At 38.0% G+C, this 20,135-nt stretch overlaps 1 protein-coding gene across 2 annotated transcripts in view; it reads left to right on the top strand.

The window, feature by feature from the left end:
• Window positions 1–20,135, top strand: part of CCPG1 (cell cycle progression 1) — a 21,477-nt gene continuing 1,342 nt past the window's right edge. The window contains exons 1-9 of one of the 2 annotated variants that reach the window (XM_033070239.1): window positions 1–91; window positions 4,363–4,434; window positions 8,259–8,373; window positions 8,850–8,929; window positions 9,129–9,336; window positions 13,340–13,588; window positions 14,454–14,465; window positions 17,036–17,157; window positions 18,178–19,574. In XM_033070239.1, the coding sequence (XP_032926130.1) occupies window positions 4,375–4,434; window positions 8,259–8,373; window positions 8,850–8,929; window positions 9,129–9,336; window positions 13,340–13,588; window positions 14,454–14,465; window positions 17,036–17,157; window positions 18,178–19,574 (2,243 nt within the window). In that variant the 5' untranslated portion in view covers window positions 1–91; window positions 4,363–4,374. The remainder of the gene's footprint in view (window positions 92–4,362; window positions 4,435–8,258; window positions 8,374–8,849; window positions 8,930–9,128; window positions 9,337–13,339; window positions 13,589–14,453; window positions 14,466–17,035; window positions 17,158–18,177; window positions 19,575–20,135) is intronic. The other variant, XM_033070240.1, reaches the window with a different exon arrangement.

Raw genomic sequence — 20,135 nt, forward strand, 5'->3', positions numbered from 1 at the left:
CCCGGGCGGGCCGGGTTGTTTGTGACGGCGTCACCGGCGGCTGCGGCCGCGGCCCCTCGTCCGTGCCGGGCCCTGCCAGGGCCGCGCTCAGGTAAGCGGAGGGACCGGCCCGCGGGGGCGGCAGCCCTGCCCCGGCCCGGCCGCGGGGACTCCGGGGGGCGCGGCGGCTGCGGCGGGGAAGGGCCGCCCGGAGCGGGGCAGAGCCCGGGGTACCGGGGCCGGGCGGCTGCTCCGGTGCGGGGAGCGGGGCCGTGCGGGGCGGCGGCGCTGGGGGGGCGAGCGGGCTCGGGGCGGGGGGCACCGCCGTGCCGGCCCCGGCCCTGGGCGCTGCCGTTTGCCAACTTCCTTCTCTGTCATCGTCCGCCGCTGCCTCGCCGGCTGATGCAAGGTGCCGTGTTTCATAAACAGCGTCCTGGCGCTGTCGGTGCGCTGGCGCCGAGCCGCGCTCCGGCTCAGGTGCGCTCCAGGAACACCTGCGCGGGACAAGGGGCAGGGGCCGAGCGGAGAGTGCCAACCCTTGCGAGAGTCCGGCTGGCGAAAGCCGCGTTTGTCTTTCCATTGTAACAAGGAAATACTCTGTATTCAGTATGGGTTGCTAAATATATTCTTAGAGAAGAATGCTGTTTAGGGAGATTACCACTTAGTAGAAATAATAAACGTCCATGAGAACCCTGACGTATAATAGCACTGAACCTGTTTTCATTTCTCTTGTGCAACAAAGAATAAGCTGTAGAAGGGAACGGAGAGCTTTTACTTGGAATGACAGCACAGCAAACTCTTTAGAACTCATATTCCTCTTGGTGCCTGTTACTCATCTTTGTCAATGCTTATTGAAGGTTTTTTTTTTTTAGTCCAGGAAATCCTCTTTTTAGATGATAGAGCTTAAGGGTTTATTTAGACTGGAGTGGTTCTTCCTTTTAAGACCAGTATTTATTCTGCTTCATAGTGGATAAATAGGATGTGGTATCTCAGATTTATTTTTGTATACATACCTTGCATAACTTAGTATTGTGTTATCAGCAATACATGTGTCTGTAAGCTTTTACACCTTATGGTTTACATTTCACTAAGGATAGGAAAATAGTTCACACTTTTGAATTCCTGTTCCTCTTCCCCAAACACATACTAATTGGACTCTGAATGTAATGGATATTTAATTTGTCCAGATAGAAATTAAGAAGGTAATGTCAGAGGCTATGAGATACACAGTGAGCATACAAAAACATTGTACCATGGGATGTGGTTTTGGTTGGTTTTTTTTCCCCCAGTCTTGCCATCTGGCTTGGCCTGACATACAGGAGATGTGGAACACTCCAGTGTATCCTGCAGTTATCCCTGATACATTGGACTAGAAACCTATATGTCTTTTTAATTCCTGCTCAGAGCTATGTTTTTTTTAAAGAGTTGCATTCAGGAATACAGTGGCAGAATTTCCAGCCCCTTTTTTGCTGGTTGGAGAAGCTTACTGGTTCTTAGTGGGTCTTTGTCATTTGGTGGAGAATCAAACTGGAGGTTTTGTGAGTGGGTCGGTTTAACCATTGGGTTCAAATTAGTCTTCTGTTTATCAGTGCATTTAAGGGAGTGAATTTGACCTCGGATTTAGTTATGATTATGTGCATTTTATTAATCTGTTACAGAAATAAGCTCTTTAGCTGGTGATTGAAGTTTAGGAATACTGTACCTAGGTAATTTTTTAATTAAAGCTTTTAGGTATTTTTGATCTTCTAGATCTAATGAAGTAATAAAATGCTTTAATTTTGGTAGCTGTTTTATACTTGTATGTTTGTTGAAGGTACCTGTAGGAATACATTTACCCTAGAGATGCACTTCAGTCTGATGCCAAACTATCTATCTATTGTAATTTGGCTAAATTTAGCAGTTCTAACCATAAACCTTAGTTGTTCCTACAGTGTTTTTCTAATTATTCTTTGAAAAAAAATTCCATTATTTTTCTTAATTTTAAAAGCTTTTTTATTTTGGTCATTTGTCACCTGTATGCAGCTAAATATGCACTATTAGTTTCATATTCTTAAATATAAATAAGAATATAAAATTTGAATAGAAATTGAATAAGTTGAATATAAATAAATAACTTTTAACTCAAGACCATTTATTGAGACAAATGAGCAATAGATAATGATTTTTTGCTGCTTGTTTCTCTGTTGTTTTTTATGTATTTTGATGATGCTGGTACCCACGTAGGTCCTGAAGTTTTTGTTTGGGATGGGAAGACAGATGTTTATGTGGAAGCCAAAGCCATGGTTGTATGTTGAGAGCAGAAGATATATTTGGGTTTCTGCAATGCTCAGTTGCCTGTCAGTGTGTTTTGGAGCTGGAGAGGCAGAGCAGGATGGTGTTTCTGTGTTAGCCAGGGCCCAGGGTGAAATGCTGAGTTAACTGGAGGAAGAGAAATGTTGCAATGTCCAGCACAGAACCTGCTGTTACAATTTGGGCTTTCAAAATCTGCAGATGCACTTGTATCAAACTGTGCTGGTGCCCTGAAGTTGTCTTTTAAGAATTCACTTCAGATTTTGCCAGGGATGTTTGTGGCAGGTGATGAGTTCTGGTGCTGGGAGTTACATTCCTGTGAAAGGAATGCTGCTGCTGCTGGATGCCCAGTCAAATTTACAGTAATTAATGACAGCAAGCAGATGTCATTGCCACACGTAAACTCTAGAACTTAGTCTTTGCCATTTGGCCATTTGTTATTTTGCTGTTTGAAGGAGTATGATTTAAAAACAAATCACGATTTAAAGAAATTGATCCTTGTATGCAGCGTGATTTTAAAAAAACCCAAACAACTAAAACCAAAATAGATTTCTTCCCAACCTCTTCCAACCTGACATTCCTTGGTTGACATTCCAGGAAAAACACTAATGAAGGAAGAAAAATATCTACAGGAAAAAGACAACCATATTGAAAGTAGAGTTTTATAAAAAAATAGAAATGCAGTTTCCTCTGAGTTTCATACCTAAGTTGATTATTACTGAATATTTGTGCTGCAACTGTTGTGGTTGTCTCCGTTGCTGCTTTTTTTTTTTCCCAGAGGAAGTGTAAATATATTAGTTGAAGTTGATGAGAAAATAGTTTTATCTTAGAAAAACATGCAACAACTACCATAATGCAGAGATTTGAGACACATGTTTACTGTGTTTTGTGAGGAAGCTAAATGGAATTGGAAATTTTATATTTTGTTGTGCCAATTTCTAGCCACACTGGTGTACTTAGATGTTCTCATTCAAAGTTTTGTATATAATTTCTGTGTTGAGAAACTGGGAGTGAAGACAGGATTGATAGTAAAGCAGAGAGCAAATAAATTTAAACACATAGATGCTTTCCTCTGTGTTCTTACTGGAATTAATCAAGAGTGGCAAATAAAGCAGGTGTCTAAAATTCTGTGATAAAAGCTTTATTGAACCATGATTTCTTTGGCTCTTTTATTGCGTTGATGCATAACAAGCGATCGATTGGAAATTGTTCAATTTTGGGAAGACTTTTTCTGCCAAGGTGAATCCATAGTAAACTTTACATAACAACTCGATATGTTTTTATTTCAAGGAGAAAAAAATGTATTTAAAAGTCTTTTTGCTAGCTAAGGACTTGAAAAATTGATCTGAATATGCAATGATAATGAATATTTTATATTCCTGGTAAATTCCTGTTAAAAAGGAGAAGAGGTAAACAAGCAGCTACAGCTGGACAGTTCTCTTCTGAAAGTGGCTACCAGTCATCTGGTATTATTGCTTTAAAAAATACATAGTTTGGGTTATTTTAATTTTGTTTTTGTAGTTGCCAGGTACTTTCTCAATTTGCCTCAGAAACAGTTTATTTGAGAGTACTTGAAAGGAGTGAAAGAAACAGGAAACATTGTTTTTGCCCAGTAGTTGGAGAACATTAGTTCCAAAAGATCCTAATCTGTTTCTTCTCAAAAAAACCTCGCAGTATTTGTCTTGAATAAAATGTAGTTTCTGTGCAGGTAACAAAGCAGAAATTATTTCATGCACTGAATCGTGTCCTAAAATTCATCTACAGCATAGTTGTTTAACTTGAATTATTGATTTATTGACTAGCCTCTTGTGTGTGTCTATCTAGCCTAAAAGCTTTTTGATTGGCTGAAATAGGTATGTACCTAGCAGAGCTATATTTGCTCCAAGTATAAAGAAAATAATAGGAAATAAGTACAAAAGAATATATTTTCTTTCTCAACTTTTATTGGTTTTTTTCCTCAGTTCCAGAGTAACAATTGGTGTGTTAGTGTATTGTTCTGTAACATCACAATTTCTGTTCTTCTGTTATTTTTTTTTCGATAGAGCAGTGAAATGGTGTGGCTTGTATATTAAAATAGTCTACTTTTACCTGCAGTGTGCTTTGAAAATGTCTGAAAATTCCAGTGACAGTGATTCATCTTGCGGCTGGACTGTCATCAATCACGAGGTACCCACTTTCACATTGGCAGTTTAAGGCCATCTGTGTGGACTAAAATGTTATTTCAGCTTAGTAATTCTTGTTTTGTGTGCATCTTGCATGCCAACAGAGAATGCAGAAGAGAAATTTATAAGTAAATCATAAACTACTACTTTAAAAAAAGTGTACTTTTACTATAGTTGATATAAATTTTTATATTTAAAAGAATTTATTTTTCTGCAAAGGTTTTACTTTGAAGAGCTGGTGGAATTTTAGTGGCATGCATTCTTCTTTTCCATCCTGCATGAAAAATTAAGCTTTCTGTGCAGTTTGTCTGTTGCTAATATATTTCTTCTGCTGCTGATAAATCTGTACCCTCACCAAAACAAAGTTAGGAATACTGAGCAGGAAAATTATCTTGTGCAGAAGGGAACGATTCTATGATTTCCCCAAGTTTTTTCTACCACTTGTATTTAATCGTAATTTCAGCAGTGGCTGTTCAGGAACAGCTCTCTGTCCTTGCATAATCTTCCTTATAGAAAATTAGGATAGGGCCAAGGGTATATTCCATGACTATAATGGGACAGGTGTCTGGGTCTGATGTTGGTTTCAAAGTTTGCATTCTGTGCATGAAATCAGTGTCAGTGGAGTCTGGAGAGCAGGAGTCTTTTGTCAAGGCCAGCACCCAGGTTTGATCAAATGACTGCACTGACTGTGGTGATTGAAACAGTGCCTTCAGCACCTGCTCAGGGGAATGTAGATAAGAAGAGAGTTTTAGCTTCCCTTCCCATAGTGGACAAGGCAGGCCTGAGTTGCTCAGAACCTCTGAGGAGCTTTCCCTGGTAGAGTGGATATCCTTTCTTCCTCTAGTACGGGGGATTTTTGTCTCTCTTCAGATCTTGGCTGATGTGTGAGTGTAGGATGGGTGGGTTGTTTGGTTTAGTTCTTAAGTATTTAGCATTGTCTTGTAAACTGAGGAGGCCATTGAGCCAGAATCCTCAGGACAGATGGGGTGGCAGTTTTCCTGGAATTACACTTACGTATTGCCTGCGTCTGCTTGGTGCCTGCCCCAGAAAAAATTGAAGGACCAGTGCTTGAGATGTTTCATTCACAGGAGGAAAGTAGGAAAAAATGGCTGAAGATCATGCTGTCTTAGTGGTCAGTTGTCCTTCATTGCACACTCCCCTGTTTTGCAGATTATAATGCAAATGGATAACTCCAGAACCAAGCTATTACAAACTTGTGATTGCACTCATGTTTTGGCAGTTGTGTGTCACAAGTGATGCAGTTTGAAGTTTATAAATATTGGGCCATGCTTTCATTTCTGTTGCAGCAAAGTGATATTTAAGAGATGGTTAAACTTCCTTGTTTTGGGCTGGATGACAGGTTGGGAATCTTGTCACCAAAAGAAGCAGAAAACTGATGCACTCCATTCCTCAAGGTCCAGTGGGCTACAAGAGTGTGCAGGCTGCTGGACTCACAGAGTTCAGATAAAAGTGAAAGGATTTAGAGGTTGAGTTCAGCTGTTTTGAGTTATTCAGCTGTGAAGTGCAGACTGTATTTTCATTCTTGGGATGGTTATTTTACACTGTAACTGCAAATGAATTATGCAGTCTAAATAAGTTAAAATAACAGAAGATTGTAGGATGGCTGGGATTTGTCTAGCCAAAGCAGAAAAGATTTCTGTGACATGGAGATTTTGTGTTCCTGGTTATTCATCCCTGATTCAGTGAAATAAAAATGGGGAAACACTGGTGTTTGAGAGCTGCCATTATTAGCATTCTTCTGGTAGGACAGCTTTGAATCTGAGCATGAAGAAAGTAGAATGGATGGGATGGCCAGGTACTCTTCACAGAGCAGCTATACACCCAGGGAGGGCAGTCATGGACTTCTGTATGCTACAGTGAGTTGATTTGGATATTTAGGACAGGGGTAGAACTATGGGTTAGACAAATTTGGAGTACTGTAGTATTATTTTCTCACATACTCTTGTGCCCTGTGTTAATGATGGCACAGTGGAATGTGTTTCTGGATGTGTTTTGCAGTGAGTTAGGGGCAAGGAGTGGTGTTGTCCAGGCTGTGGCTGCAGGGAGCTGGCAGCTGTGTGTGCTGGGCTGAGTGTGGGCTTTGCACAGAGAAGCAGTGCTGTGAATTGTTGGACTGCTCCTAAGAAAGGACTTGCTAATTTTGTGTAGGAGGGTGGGGAGGTGACAATATTTTTTCTTGACCTCTTTGCTACTGCTGAAATGAAAGAGTGATGAAGGTCCAGCATCAGATAAAGTGTGCCAGAGTTCATGCATTTACACCTGGCTGTGTGTTTTTTAAAAAAGGATGGCTTACCTTGCACTCAACTAGCCCATTTTCCAACAATTTTTGTTGGGAACCCTGAACTGTATTAAGCAATACTCCTGGTGTTTTTCTTCTTGTGAGCCTGGGCAAACTGAAATGTAGTTCTTATTCACAATTTAAGAAATGAACGTAGTGGTTCTATCACACCAGAAGACAATTGTCACATAATAAAGCTGTATACCTAGCTATAAACCCCATCAAACCCAAAAACCCCTAATAACTTCGTATTTTCTATCCTGAGATTTCACTCAGATTTTAGTAAATTACTTGTAAATGAGAGGTGAATTTCTGCAATATACATAGAATCAAACTTGTCATACTTACAGAAGGGAAAAAAGATACAAACTGCTTAAAAAAAGTTAAAAATACAAAATATTTAACAGGTTACCAAAGCAGTTAAATTTTGAAGCTTTTTAAAAAGACACATAACTTTGTAACATGATTATAGAATGTATCCTATACAATTCTTTTTGAGGTACCTAATCTTCCCGAAGCAGTGTCCATAAAAACAAAAGCATACATGTTTGCTTGAGTCCCGAAATGAGACATCCAGAGAGACTGATCTGGAAGTATTGCTGCTACTGTAATTTCACACCTCCTGCTGCAAAAATAACTGCCTCTGTTTACAAAAACAGCTCAGCTTATTTATGGATCAGAGTGACTTAGTATTTGTCAGTTATGTTTTGCATGTTTGTAGTTTGCTAATAGCCTTACTGGTATCTCATCAGTACTTCTAAACAAAAATTAAAATATGAAGATTAAATACTTGGAATTATCAGGCATATTGCTTGCCTTTAATACCCTGCAGTCTCCTGGTGTTGTTTATTTGCAGTTCCTGTTGTGCTCTGGTGTTGCTACCTGACAGGTGACTAATAATGAAGGCTCCTTTCCAGGTTAAAGACAGAAATCCAATATAGAGTTTGTATAAATATCTGTTTTGAGGTGTCAGAAATGTGCTATATAAACAGTCTTTCAAAATTTGTCAGGAATTGAAATGGAGTAAAGTTATACATAGTTTTTCCTGGTAATAGTATTTATTAGAACTCATGTTAGTATGCTTGAAAGTTCTATTTTTGGGAGGGTATATTTGCATACAATAGATGGACCTGGGAGAGAGTGTTACATCCCATATTCAAAACCTCCTCTGTTTCTCTAAATTCCATTTAATAAGGAGGTCTAATAAAGACAAAAAACCCCAGTTATTTAAACTACTCAGTGTATTAATTAATGCCTAATTTCTGTCATTTTTCCCCCCTAGAATTGTCCTCATGTAACCTTTTTTAACCTGGGTCATGAGTATTGCACACTAACGCTTGTTTCACTCTAGTTAATTACTTGATACTTCACTTTCTTTTCTTTGCTCAAAATGATCTTCAGTTTTAAAGACTCAGTTTTTCTGTTTCTGTTTTTATTACTAATATTCTGTTTTCTTTGTAACCCTTTCTTCCTACTTCACCATTGGAAACCCAGTAACTGTAATGACCATTTAAACTCTTCACCTTCAGGGTTCTGACATAGAGACAGTGACCTCAGAAAATGGAAGCACAAATGACAACCATGAGTTTGTTTCAGAAGAATATGTTTCTTTGCAAGAAGAGGAGCAGGCAATTGATTTGCAAGGTAAGCTATTAAAAGAGGAACATTTTCATGAAATAGGTCAATATTTCTTGTAGCATTGATACAAAATTAGAATTTTCAATAGATTTTTTATATACTTTGTGGACCTCTGTCAGGGTATTTGCTTTACCAATGTTATGTTGAAAATATTCAATAATCAACTTTATAAAAGTATTTTTTCTTTAAATATGTGAAATTAATAGAATGTTTTTCATTTTGTCAAGACTGTTTGTGTTACAGAATAGTGTGCACTGGTGATGCTGGAAGATAGTTTATAGAAGTGTTATTGATAAAAGAAGCATTCCCTAGTGATGTCATGGATCAAATAAGAATAAATTGGAAGGAACCATCAATGCTTGCACTACTGAAAAAACACATTGTTACACTGTATTTTAATATTATATGGATGTGGGCGTAATTTGTGGTTGCTGCTTTTAATCCCTTGTTTGTTTGCTTATTTCCTGTTTTTATTCTTATAGCTCAGTGCAACACTGATGAAGAGATCCCAGCAGTAGATAATACCCTCTCTGGTTTTGAGGAAACTCCGGCAGTTCCAGAGGTAAATCACATTACAGATTAAATTGTTCAGAAGCTTTGCAAGCCCCATCTGTCAGTGGCAAGAAATGTTTTGAAGGCGTTAAAGACACAAATTGTTCCTTTCCTAAAGTTCCAATAATTCTTGGTTTTTTGCTTGTTTGTTTGTTTTAAATACTTTGTTTTATGTGTCTGAATAGTTCTCACATTGTCCCTTTCCCTAGGAAAATAAAGAAAATGTTCCCGATGATGGGGCCTGCATTGGAACTATTAGTGATGATTCTGACATTGTTACACTTGAAGCGCCAAAACCAGAAGAAACTCAGAGTCAGGAGGAAGCTCCAGCTGATGGTGAAGAAGCCCAAAGTTCAGAGGATTTTAACATGGGTTCCTCCTCTAGCAGTCAATATGCATTTTCCCATGTAGAAACTGGTAAGGGCAATACAGTCCTAAACAACTGTGCAAAAATATCATCAGGAAAAAAACCCAAACCAGTCTTTGGTTAGGGAACCCTCTGTTTGTGGAGGGATAAAAATAATGGTCTTGTTGAGTACATATCCAAGTATTTGCAGTCTTGAGAAAAACTCTAGGTGCCCTCTACAATTTTGTCTAAATGTATGTCTTCAATCTTTTTACATGAAAGCAATCTCTTTCATTAAGTGTTCACTATTTTAAATAGAAAGTTAACTTGTAGCATATCTTGTAGAATTAAAATTACTTTTAGTTCCTAGAATAATTATAGGTTTTGTCTTGGCAATATTTTTGGCTTTATATAGAGTTGGCATAAATGACTAGGAAATGGGAGATGATTTTTGGTGCCATGAGGACTAAGCAGTACGACTACAAGAACTTTGTACCAACCTCATAGCTATGTAGTGTATGTTTATATATATAAGATACTCCCAGTGCTTGGCTGAAATAAGCAGTGCATTATAATTGTCCAGTGAAGAAGAACAGCAAACAAAACCCCAACAAATCCAAACAAAAATCTTCCTGGTTTTTTGCTCTTCTCTAGTTCGCTAGTCTTCCTCTGCAATTCTTTTTGGCTGCTTGTTTGTAATCTCTTCTGTTTTCTTTGTTCTCTATGACACCTTTGTATTGCTGATTTTTATCTTCCAAATTAAGTTTATTATACAAGCAGGATTTTACCTAAAATACTGTTTTATCTTAGAGTAGGATACAGCATCATTTTTGTTTGTGTGTCTGTATAACATCCACTGGAAACAGAAAGAGACAGCATCTGATTATAACCAGTGAAGATTTGTAACAAAGCTGTCACCTTCTTTAAGTCGTCTGGGAAATCTGACTTAATTTTAAAGTTAAGCTTTAGTTGACTTTGTTTTTTTCTTTCTAGGGATGAGTTCTAAAAATGCCTTTTTTTCCCCCCTATGTTTTTGTACACAAAAGTCAGTTGGCTGGAGAAGCTGTGGAAGATTCCTGATTGTGTAAGGGGATGGGGAAATGAGGTGAAAGAGCATGTGTCTCGCAGTCTTCCTTTCCAAGGTGGTGTGATTAAATTTGATCAGCTTGTGCAAAGCTGATTGCTCATGGCTTGCATGGAGTGTTCTTACAATTTTTGATAGCAATCTGACAGACAGATGCTGAAAGCCAATCCTCACTGAAGAACTTGGCTGAACTATCAGTGTCTTATGTGCTGCTTTAAAAAGATGTTAACCTTGCATGTAGGTTTGGAGCAGACATCAGTAAGGTTTGTAATACATTTTAGTGTGTGTGCTTGATTGTTTAAATGAATAGTTCTTCTTGGAATTCAAGCTTATGTGTGACTGGCAAAAAGAATTTGTTCCTTCTAACTTAAGCTGATTTCAGCATGGCCTTTAGTGCTGTGCATTCAATTGATCAAGCATTGCAGAAAATGTTGGTAATACTTTAGCAATTATTTTAAATGCTGAAGTTTTAGCAGTGCAACAAGTGGCAATAGAAATCTTTGCCATCCACTTCCTCTTGAGTATTCTTTTGTGTTGGAAAAGGATGAGCCTCAGATTCTTCCTAATGTAGATGCTAAAGTGTTCTGCAAGGATTTTCTACCACTTCTTTTTGGAAATCAATTCCTGTTTAGGCTGTCTTCATCATGCAAACAGAAGTGTTTTGATATTGCTTCATGAATGACATTCAGCCAGCAGAAGTACCCATATGCTGCAGTGAACTGTCTCTGAGCTGTGTCTGTGCAGAAATGTCAACTGACTTAATCTGAATCTTGGTGTAGATCAGACACTTCAAAATCACAGTAGAAACTAGGATTTTGGACTGCTATTGTGGTCACACTTTGTTTCATTTGTAGTCCTTTCCATCCTGGTACTGTTAGAGCACAGCGTTGCACTGAACTCTTACAGCAGCTGTAAGGCAGTGTCATTCTTGCCTGGAAGTGTAATTGCTGTTGACAACTTGCCAGTAAGTGCTTATGAATGGCTCTAAGTGTCTTACAGCATTTTTCTTTCTGATTGTCTTTTTTCTCCTTTCCTATTCTTTGCTGTCCAATGTGTATCAAAGAATTTTCCCATTTGGCTAGAAGCAGCTTGTTCCTTAACCACTTTTGTATTCCTTGTGTGTAAACTTTTTTGGTGGTTGAAAACCCCTGAAAAACCCCACAGATGAGCAAGAATAACACCTCTTACTAAGTTTGTCCTGTATATTTCTCTATAATGTCTGACCTCTGCATTCCAGGAATGCATTCTGAATGTTTGCCTTTGTTTTCCAGGATTGGGAAGTACGCATCTGCTTAAATAACTGATTCTAAAATAGTGTTCTTCTCTACTAAGCTATATAAATTCATTGAAGTGTCTGCATGTCTGAATCACTGTTTAAGTGATTTGTCTTTATTGCAAGGTCTGCTTGGTTGGTGTGGTTTGACTGATTTACTAAAATGGAGTTTTTTATTAAGGGAGGAAGTTGTCTTTCATAATCTGTCATGTTGCTTGTCCATGGACTTAGAATTTAGAAGTGTTCCAGATACTGATTGATAATATTTTCTGGGCTTGATGCAATCACTTCTATCAAGTTGTAATTTATCTTAAGTGAAGAATCTTAAGTGGTAATGCATTTTATGGATAATAGCTAGCATTGCTTGGCGTTGTCTGTTCAGTGATGTGTGCATGGCTTTGCTCAAAAGAATGATTTTTCAGTGGTGAATTTTTAAAGGACAGTCTCTCTATGTTTGTATTTTTACATTTTTACTAATAATATCTGATACAAGGATGAACAACTGTATTTCTGCGAGGAGCATTAGCATTTTGTGGTTGTGAGCAGCAAAATTAGTGTCCAAGCAGGAGCTTTATCAGGTCTGGAGACTTCACTGATCCCATCGAATTTCTTCCAGACATGTGAATTAGGTACAGAATGTAGATACTGGAAAGCTACTTTTCCACCCCACTACTGCTTCCCCTTGATATTCACTTTGCACTTGAAAGTTAAAGGAGGGAGATTAAATAATAATTACTTATATACTGGACAATATAAATCTATTTACAATATGCACAGCAAACATTTGTACAAATGGTAACAAACAATTGCAACTGTGTAGTTATTTTCCTGGTTAGAATATGTGGCTTTTGGGCCATTAGAACATGAACATACAAATGGTATAACAAATACAATTTCGCAAAAATTATATAAAAGGTGTTTTTTAAGGTTAGAGTTTGTTCTTATCTCACATCTTGTCCAATTTACCAGAAATTCAGTCAGGTAATAGAAGAGTATTGGGAAGGAGCAAACAGAAAAGCACCTTGAGTGTTTTTTTCCCATGCAGTAGTGGTTGAAAATGGCTTTTTTTGAAAGGTGGATGAAGATGTTAAGAGATCATATATGGTAGATATTGAAATAAAATGAAATTGTATATTTAAATAAATTTGTATCTTGATTTTGAATATTTCTAATAGCTACATTAATGGAAATTTAATGGAATTTTGTCTGCAGTTGCATGCAGATCACAGAATTAGGTTTTTTGAGAGTATATGACAAAACCACATCTGTCTTCTAGGAGATCTTTTAGCAACCCTTTATATTGCTCTTCCACTATTAAGTATTTCAGTTTTAATAGCTGCAAAAGAAGGAAAACTGAATTCTTAGTCTTTCTACCACACAAGAATTTGCAGGGGCAGTACGTGTAGGTACTTTAGGAGGCAGCATTGACTTTGTAATGAGTGAATGATAAGGCATGGGAAAGTGCCATACAGCTTTTTAGTGATGGTTTCTTGATTCTCTATAATTTAGTTCTAAAAATTAATTTTTTACTTTGGTGAGCACACATTCTTTGCATAATTTCCAGCACAAGCTATATAATTAGAATTTTAGTTTTATTGATGTTCTCCAAGATAAACGCCAAATCTATTTTGCGTAAACATTGTGGATGCTGATACTCAGTTTGCTCTTTATTGCTGTATCGAATGCATTGTAACCAGGGCTGTGTGCTGCTGTTCAGTTTTCTCCTCGCAGGCCAGCCCCGACGAGTCCAGCAGCGATGAAGGCAGCAGCCAGTGCAGCCCGGCCGTGCGCAAGCGGCGCCCCAGGAAACGCGGGGTGTCGAGCTCTGAGCCCGAGGCTCCGGCGGGGCCCGAGGCGGAGCCGCCCCAGGAGGAGCAGCACAAGCGCCAGTTCAGCAGCGGCCTGAACAGATGCATCATCCTGGCGCTGGTGATCGCCATCAGCATGGGCTTTGGGCACTTCTACGGTGAGTTCAGCGAGAGCAGAACGCGCACAGCCTGCATCTTGTGTAGCAAACGCTGTTTTGTCGGGACTCTGATGTTTTTTCTTGTTCTCTGCTGACAACTTAAACCTAAAAATGAGAGAAAGCAACTGCTGCTGTATTGGTAGTACAGGGAGGTGCTCCAGCAGTGCAACTGTATGTAATACGCACACTTTGTATAGTAATGTGGTAAATGGTAATTTTTCCTGAGTAGCTCCAGTTTTATATGAAAATATGCCATTCTAAAAAAACCATGTGATTCAGTTGGAGATGGGGGATATACAGTAATTTCACGACTATAAGGTGCACCCTTTTGACTAAAATTTTGGTTCGAACCCGGAAGTGCGCCTTATACTCCGGAGCGCCTTATATATGGACAAAGTTGGGAAATTTGCCAACCCGGAAGTGCGAGCTGCGAGGTGGGGCAGTGCCGTGGGAGTGCTGAGCTGTGCCAGCCGGTGCCGGGGTGGGCGGGAGTGCCAGGACCCGCGGCACGGCGAGGGCGCCTGGGGCTGAGTTTAAAGGCTATGCCAATCTGTGAGAAACGTTTGCAAATTGAGCACCTGGCAGTAAACCCCGCGATTGCAATTCTGTTACTAATTCGTTACTTTGTTGCACGTGGATCGTCACTGAAAAAAAAAAGGTGTGCCTTATAGTCCGGTGTGCCTTATATATGGACAAAGTGCAGAAATTTGTCGACACCCAGAAGTGCACCTTATACTCGTGAAATTGCTGTATTCTTTTTGGATTTGGTGTTGACTTTGACTAATTGTTAAGGATTTAAATTTTGGTACTTCTTTTGAAATTTGTATTAATTTTCACTTGATCCCAATTTTTCTTTTATTCTTAGGTAAACCTGAAGGTAAGAGCCATGAGTGATGTACTGTGGATGCTGTGCTTGCATTCAGATTTACTTTTTAAACTGTGCCTGTGTATGTGTACACACACATCCCTATATGTATGCATACTTACATTATGAAAACAAAATAATAAGTCAAGTCTCAGGGATTGCTGATATATGTGGGATGACAGGAACAACTAATCCAATCGTACAAACACATTTTATGTAGCAGGTACAGCAGGTAGTAGTAACTGGTATGGAAACTGGTTGGTGAACATTGGCATGCTAGAGGTATAGAGGAGCACAATGACCAGACCAGTCTGTGATAGTGCTTGTGGTGGGAACTTGAGATTTCAGTTGTTAATCATTTCACTGTGTTTAGTTTGGTGTTAGTGATAAATACTATCCTTTTAAAGAACTTGAAGTTCTATGGATGAAAAGTACACCTTGAATGTGGACTCAGGGAAATATATTTTTTAAGGAATTAACTTGTTCATTCATTGAATCTGTACTTCGAAATAAAAATTGTCATCACTGATGACCGTGATGGCAGCATTTTCAGCAGAAAGAAGGCAACTATTTATGACTTCAGTTTTTGTTTCTTCAGGTGAAAGTTCTTCATGGTTATGTGATAATTTATCTTTCTACCTCTAGAAAGGAAATGAAGTCCTTCCATGCTTCCATCTTCCCCTTTTTAGATGTGTTTTTTTTCCAACACAAACGTGCAGAGAGAAGTCCATCTCCCTAGAGGACTACTTTGTATTTTTGTGGTTCAGCTTGGAATGAATGTTTCCCACAGCACTCTTCTAATGTTAGGATAATTTTCATGTAAGAGGATTGGAAAGGGTAACTCTTTATAAAATTACTTTTCTTTTTATGGGTCAATATTAGGATATTGTTTTCCTTTTAGCTAGAGCTCCAGGACCCCCTTAAGTCTTTTAGAGATGTAGAAAGCAACTAGGGTTAGATTTTAATCAGTAACTCTATCCTAATCAGTATTAAACTGAGTTAACTGGCTCTATGATGCTTTAGGAAGGAGAACTGAAAGAGGGCAAACTTTTCAGGTAGCAGGTGAGGCTCAAATTAAATAGAAAGTCCTTGCAGAAAAATGTCTCCTTATGGACATTCAGATATTTAATTTTTTTCTTTAACCAGAAGCTCCAAGGGGGGGCTTTAGCTATAATGCTAGGAATTTGGATTGATTACTTAAAGAATCTGAAGGATACTGTGACTTAAAGTACCAGCTGGAAACACAAACCAATTCCTGAGGAATGGCACCTCAACATGTTCCTTTTCAGTGTTGCTAAATGTCAGTTTTGCTTACTGTACCTAAATGAGGATTTTTGATAGGGAGAGAAAGAGAGTTTTAAGTGTTTTTGTGTAATTCAGGTTCTACTAACATGAACCCTTTATACTAAATTATTATTTTTCAGATGCAGGCTTTGGATTGTTAGGATCTATGGACTTCCTCAAAAGTATCCATAAAAGATAAATATTAAAACCAAATTTACTGTCACTATACTTAAATTCATTTATGAAACTATCTATGCTCCTAAAAAGTTTTACTGAGACTCTGCAGACTTAAGGTCATTGCTGTAAAAATGTTACCTTCGCTTAGCTGAATTGAACTATTATAATTCAACTTGGTTTAATGTAACAGTCTTTTTTTAAGGTCACACTTGACTATAGATAAAAATTAAGAGAGCACAAAATATTTATCAGTGTAAGTGTACTTACAGTATTTCTTCTGTTTAACAATACATCTCCCCCTGCCTTTAAATATAGATATAGAGCTCTGAATATGCTGCAGTGGTTTTGAAAGAAATACCTAAAAATTGCTGTTTCATTCTTCTCTAGAGTCAATTCAAGAGAATCTTGAAAGCAAATATATAAAAACTACATCAGTGTTAGGATTTAGAGAATATGTGTTAGGTGAGGAAGTACCAGTCAAGAAGTTGTTCTTGACAAAAAGATTTGGTGGCTAGTACAGCAAAGATACTTTTTTCTGAAAACCAGGGTGTCTCAGCCTTTTTCTGGCAATTGAAAAACAGATTTGCTTACTCTGCAGCCTTTACTTATGGATAAGAAGGACAAGATAGGGCCTGCAATACTTGCTGCTTTGTGAACAGTGTGTAACGATTGTATTTCTGCATGAAAATTTAAATACTGTGCTAATATCCCCTTATTCATGTAATTCAATTTACAGTCAGGGTTGTAATTCTGAAGTGGATAATGCATGGACCAATAGTCTCCCTTTCATCCTGGCTGACTTGCATGTTACTAAAAAAGTTACAGAGAAGTCAAAAATATTCTTTCCTGCATAACTTTTTTTGTTTTGGATCTAACTTATTTCTGTGTAGTGTTCCAAAATTGCTTTATCTGTTATTAATGATAAAAAAAACCGTGTAGAAGCAAATTTTTTTATCTGAGAAATTGCTTATCATTGAAATTACTGGTAAGGACAGGGCTGAAATGGCAAGGTAAGAATGCTTTTGTACTTGCAGAGAGAATGATGTTTAGGTTCCTCTGTTCCTCTTAACTGCTTACTCTAAGTCAGTGTATAAAAAAAAAAAACTTTTTTATCTTTGTAGGTACAGTGCAGATCCAGAAAAGGCAGCAGCTGGTGACAAAGACACGTGAATTAAGAGATATGAAAGATGACCTTTACCAGTGCCAACAAGAGCAAGGAGATCAAGTGCACCACAAAGTGGGGGTAGGTGTGAGCTTAGCTGGAAGTCATTGCATAATTCTGTCATTATGTGTGCGTTTTACACAAAGTGAAATGAATTTCTCCCACAAATCCATTAAATTTTTGTCTTTAAGTTCTTTCAGAGAACTTTCCCTATAATTCTTGACAAAGATTTATGTTGATTGAATTTGCTCTCAGAATGTGTTTAAACATGATGGGTTTTATGTCTGTAGTCTAGAAGTTATCTGGACACAGAGACTCTGTTTCCTTGTGATACAATGCCAGGTTGACATTAATGAGGACAACTGAAGTAGAAAATGCTTGTAAAAACCTGTTGAACCTATAGGCTTTGTGAATTTGCTTTCTAAATTATCAATGGTTATTAATTTTTAAAAATACTTAAGCCGTACTTGTGGTTTTTTACTGTTGCATCAGAGAAGATTAGGGAGTCTTTTTTTTTAGGTTTTCTTTTATGTGTCTGTTAGCAGCATTTGTACATAATTAGCATATTCTAGAGCTTGTTAATGATGCCAACAGACTGGGGAGCTCCTTTTGTGTTAGTATACAGTTACACAAACAGGTATTTTCAGCAATGGATTTGGTTCAAAATCAGTTTGTGAATTTCTGCCCCAACAGCTCAATGCCTTTGCTTCTGCTAATTTATTTTTTTAATCTGTAAGTCCAGTTTGCTGAGCATAAATCAACAGCAAACATGCATTTTTTTATTTCGTTTTAAGATGTTAGAGTCCATGTACCCAACTGACTATCCTTTAGCTAGTTAAGCCAATACAAGTGAGGGGTGATGACCTCTGGCTGGCTGGGGGAGTTTCTCACATGGTCTTTGTTGCCAAGAAAGTGTGTGATAAACAAACCCAACCGAGATAAACAAACAGCTCTATTTTTGCATCTTGCTGTGCATGTTTCACTGCATCCAAAATGACAAGGGAGTTCTGTTTGGGCTACCTTGGTTATTCATCTTTTTAGCTAAAACTGTAACAATCCTCATAGTAGAGTTTCTTCTTGTTTTCTTTTTGTTTCTTTTAGTCATCCAAGGGAGATCTTGCCACATGTTTGACCTTTACTGAGGAGAAGAAATCCTTTGATTCTCAAAAAAAAAGTCTTGCTGCAGAAAATCAGCACTTAAGAGAATCTCTAGAGAAGGAAGAAAAAGCTTTGGCCTCACTTCAGGAAGAATTAAGGAAGCTAAGACAACAAATCAGAAACTTAGAAGATAAAGGTAGTAGCACTGAATCTATTGTAATAGAAAATCAGAAATTAAGGGAGCATTTGGAAGAGGAAAAGCAAAGGAACAGCAATTTTCTCAGGCAAAAGGAAACGCTCTTTGCAGAGGCACAGATGTTAAGGCGAGAACTGGACAAAGAACGTCACGTTACAGAAGCTCTGAAAAAAGAGCTAGAGCACTTAAGTTCTCGTCAAACACCTGACAGTGCTAATGATGATGATGAGACATTAAGAGAAAATCAAGAAATAGAAACTCTGCGAGGAAGACTGGCAGAACTAGAAAAAAAGCTGAACTTTGAGCAACAACGCTCTGACTTATGGGAGAAGCTGTATGTTGAAGCAAAAGACCAGTCTGAAAAACAAGAAATTTATGAAAAGAAAGGTGCTAAAGGGCAAAGCAAGAGTAGAAAGAAATCAAAGGAGACATTTTTTGGTTCAGTTAAAGAAACTTTCGATGCTATGAAAAATTCCACAAAAGAGTTTGTAAGACACCATAAAGAAAAGATTAAGCAGGCTAAAGAAGCAGTGAAAGAAAACTTGAAAAAATTCTCTGATTCTGTAAAGTCTACATTCAGACACTTCAAAGATACCACAAAAAACATTTTTGATGAAAAAGAGAAGTCATCAAGCAATAAAAAATACGAGGCAAACAAGAAAGCTCGAACTTTTTACCGAGACCATAACTCCTACGAGAATCTGAAGCACATGCATTACAGGGGACCTCACATGCCAAAAGAGTCCAGAAACGGAAGAAAACATCATTTTACAACATTTGGAAAAGATTCAGATTCCCAGAAATGTCTCAATGATCATTTGTGTAATAAAAAACATCAGTTTGCTCTAAAGGGCTGCTCTGGCATTTTTGAATGTGCTCATGAAGAATTCATCAGTCTCTTTAACAGAGTTTCAGATCCCATCAGGGTGGATGAATTTAATCGGCTAATGAGAAAGTATTTGCAACAAGTTGTACATAACTTTCATCACTGGAGAGAATTAGAAAATTTCATCAATAAGTTTTTTCATAATGGATTGTTTATACATGACCAGATGCTGTTCACTGATTTTGTTAATGATGTCAAGGATTACCTGGAAGATATGAAGGAATACCAAAGTAATAATGAAAAGGTTTTTGATGATTTGGACAAATACGTCTACAGATACTACTTCCATTATGACAATTCACCCCAGTATGGACCCAGGTTTGTTTCCATGTTTCCTGAACTTGATAACACAGAGAACTGTTTTTTGTAAAGACAGCCAATGTCCTTGTTGTAATGGATGGTCTTTGAGGAGGTATGTGTATGTATACATATACACACACACATATGCTAGAAGACTTTCTGAAGGACTTAGTGGAAATATTAGATAATGTTATATAAAGTGGATCTGTACTACCCTTTATATAATTTTTTTGTGTGTAAATAGCACAATCTCATGTTTCTGCTGGGTTCTTTAGAAAATTGTAACTGCCAGTAGGATTTCTTTAGACCGTTGCCCATCTGATGGAATGAATAATTGTCTTGGAGCATTAACTAGGGCTTCCTTGTTGTCCTTTGCAGTATGAGGTTTTTGAGTGTATTTGAGGTGTCTCCAAGTCCTGTTCTGGCATATACATGTTACTACTCCCGTGTAGATTAGTGTAATACTGGGTTAGTCTGTATGCCCAGAGCAGAGCTCATCACACAGCAGGTTTTAGTTCAGATTCTGACCCTGACTAAATTTTGGTCAGACTTGCTCAGAATGGCCAGCCCTTCGTGTTA

Source organism: Catharus ustulatus, chromosome 12, assembly GCF_009819885.2.
Source record: "Catharus ustulatus isolate bCatUst1 chromosome 12, bCatUst1.pri.v2, whole genome shotgun sequence".
Taxonomy (NCBI): Eukaryota; Metazoa; Chordata; class Aves; order Passeriformes; family Turdidae; genus Catharus; species Catharus ustulatus.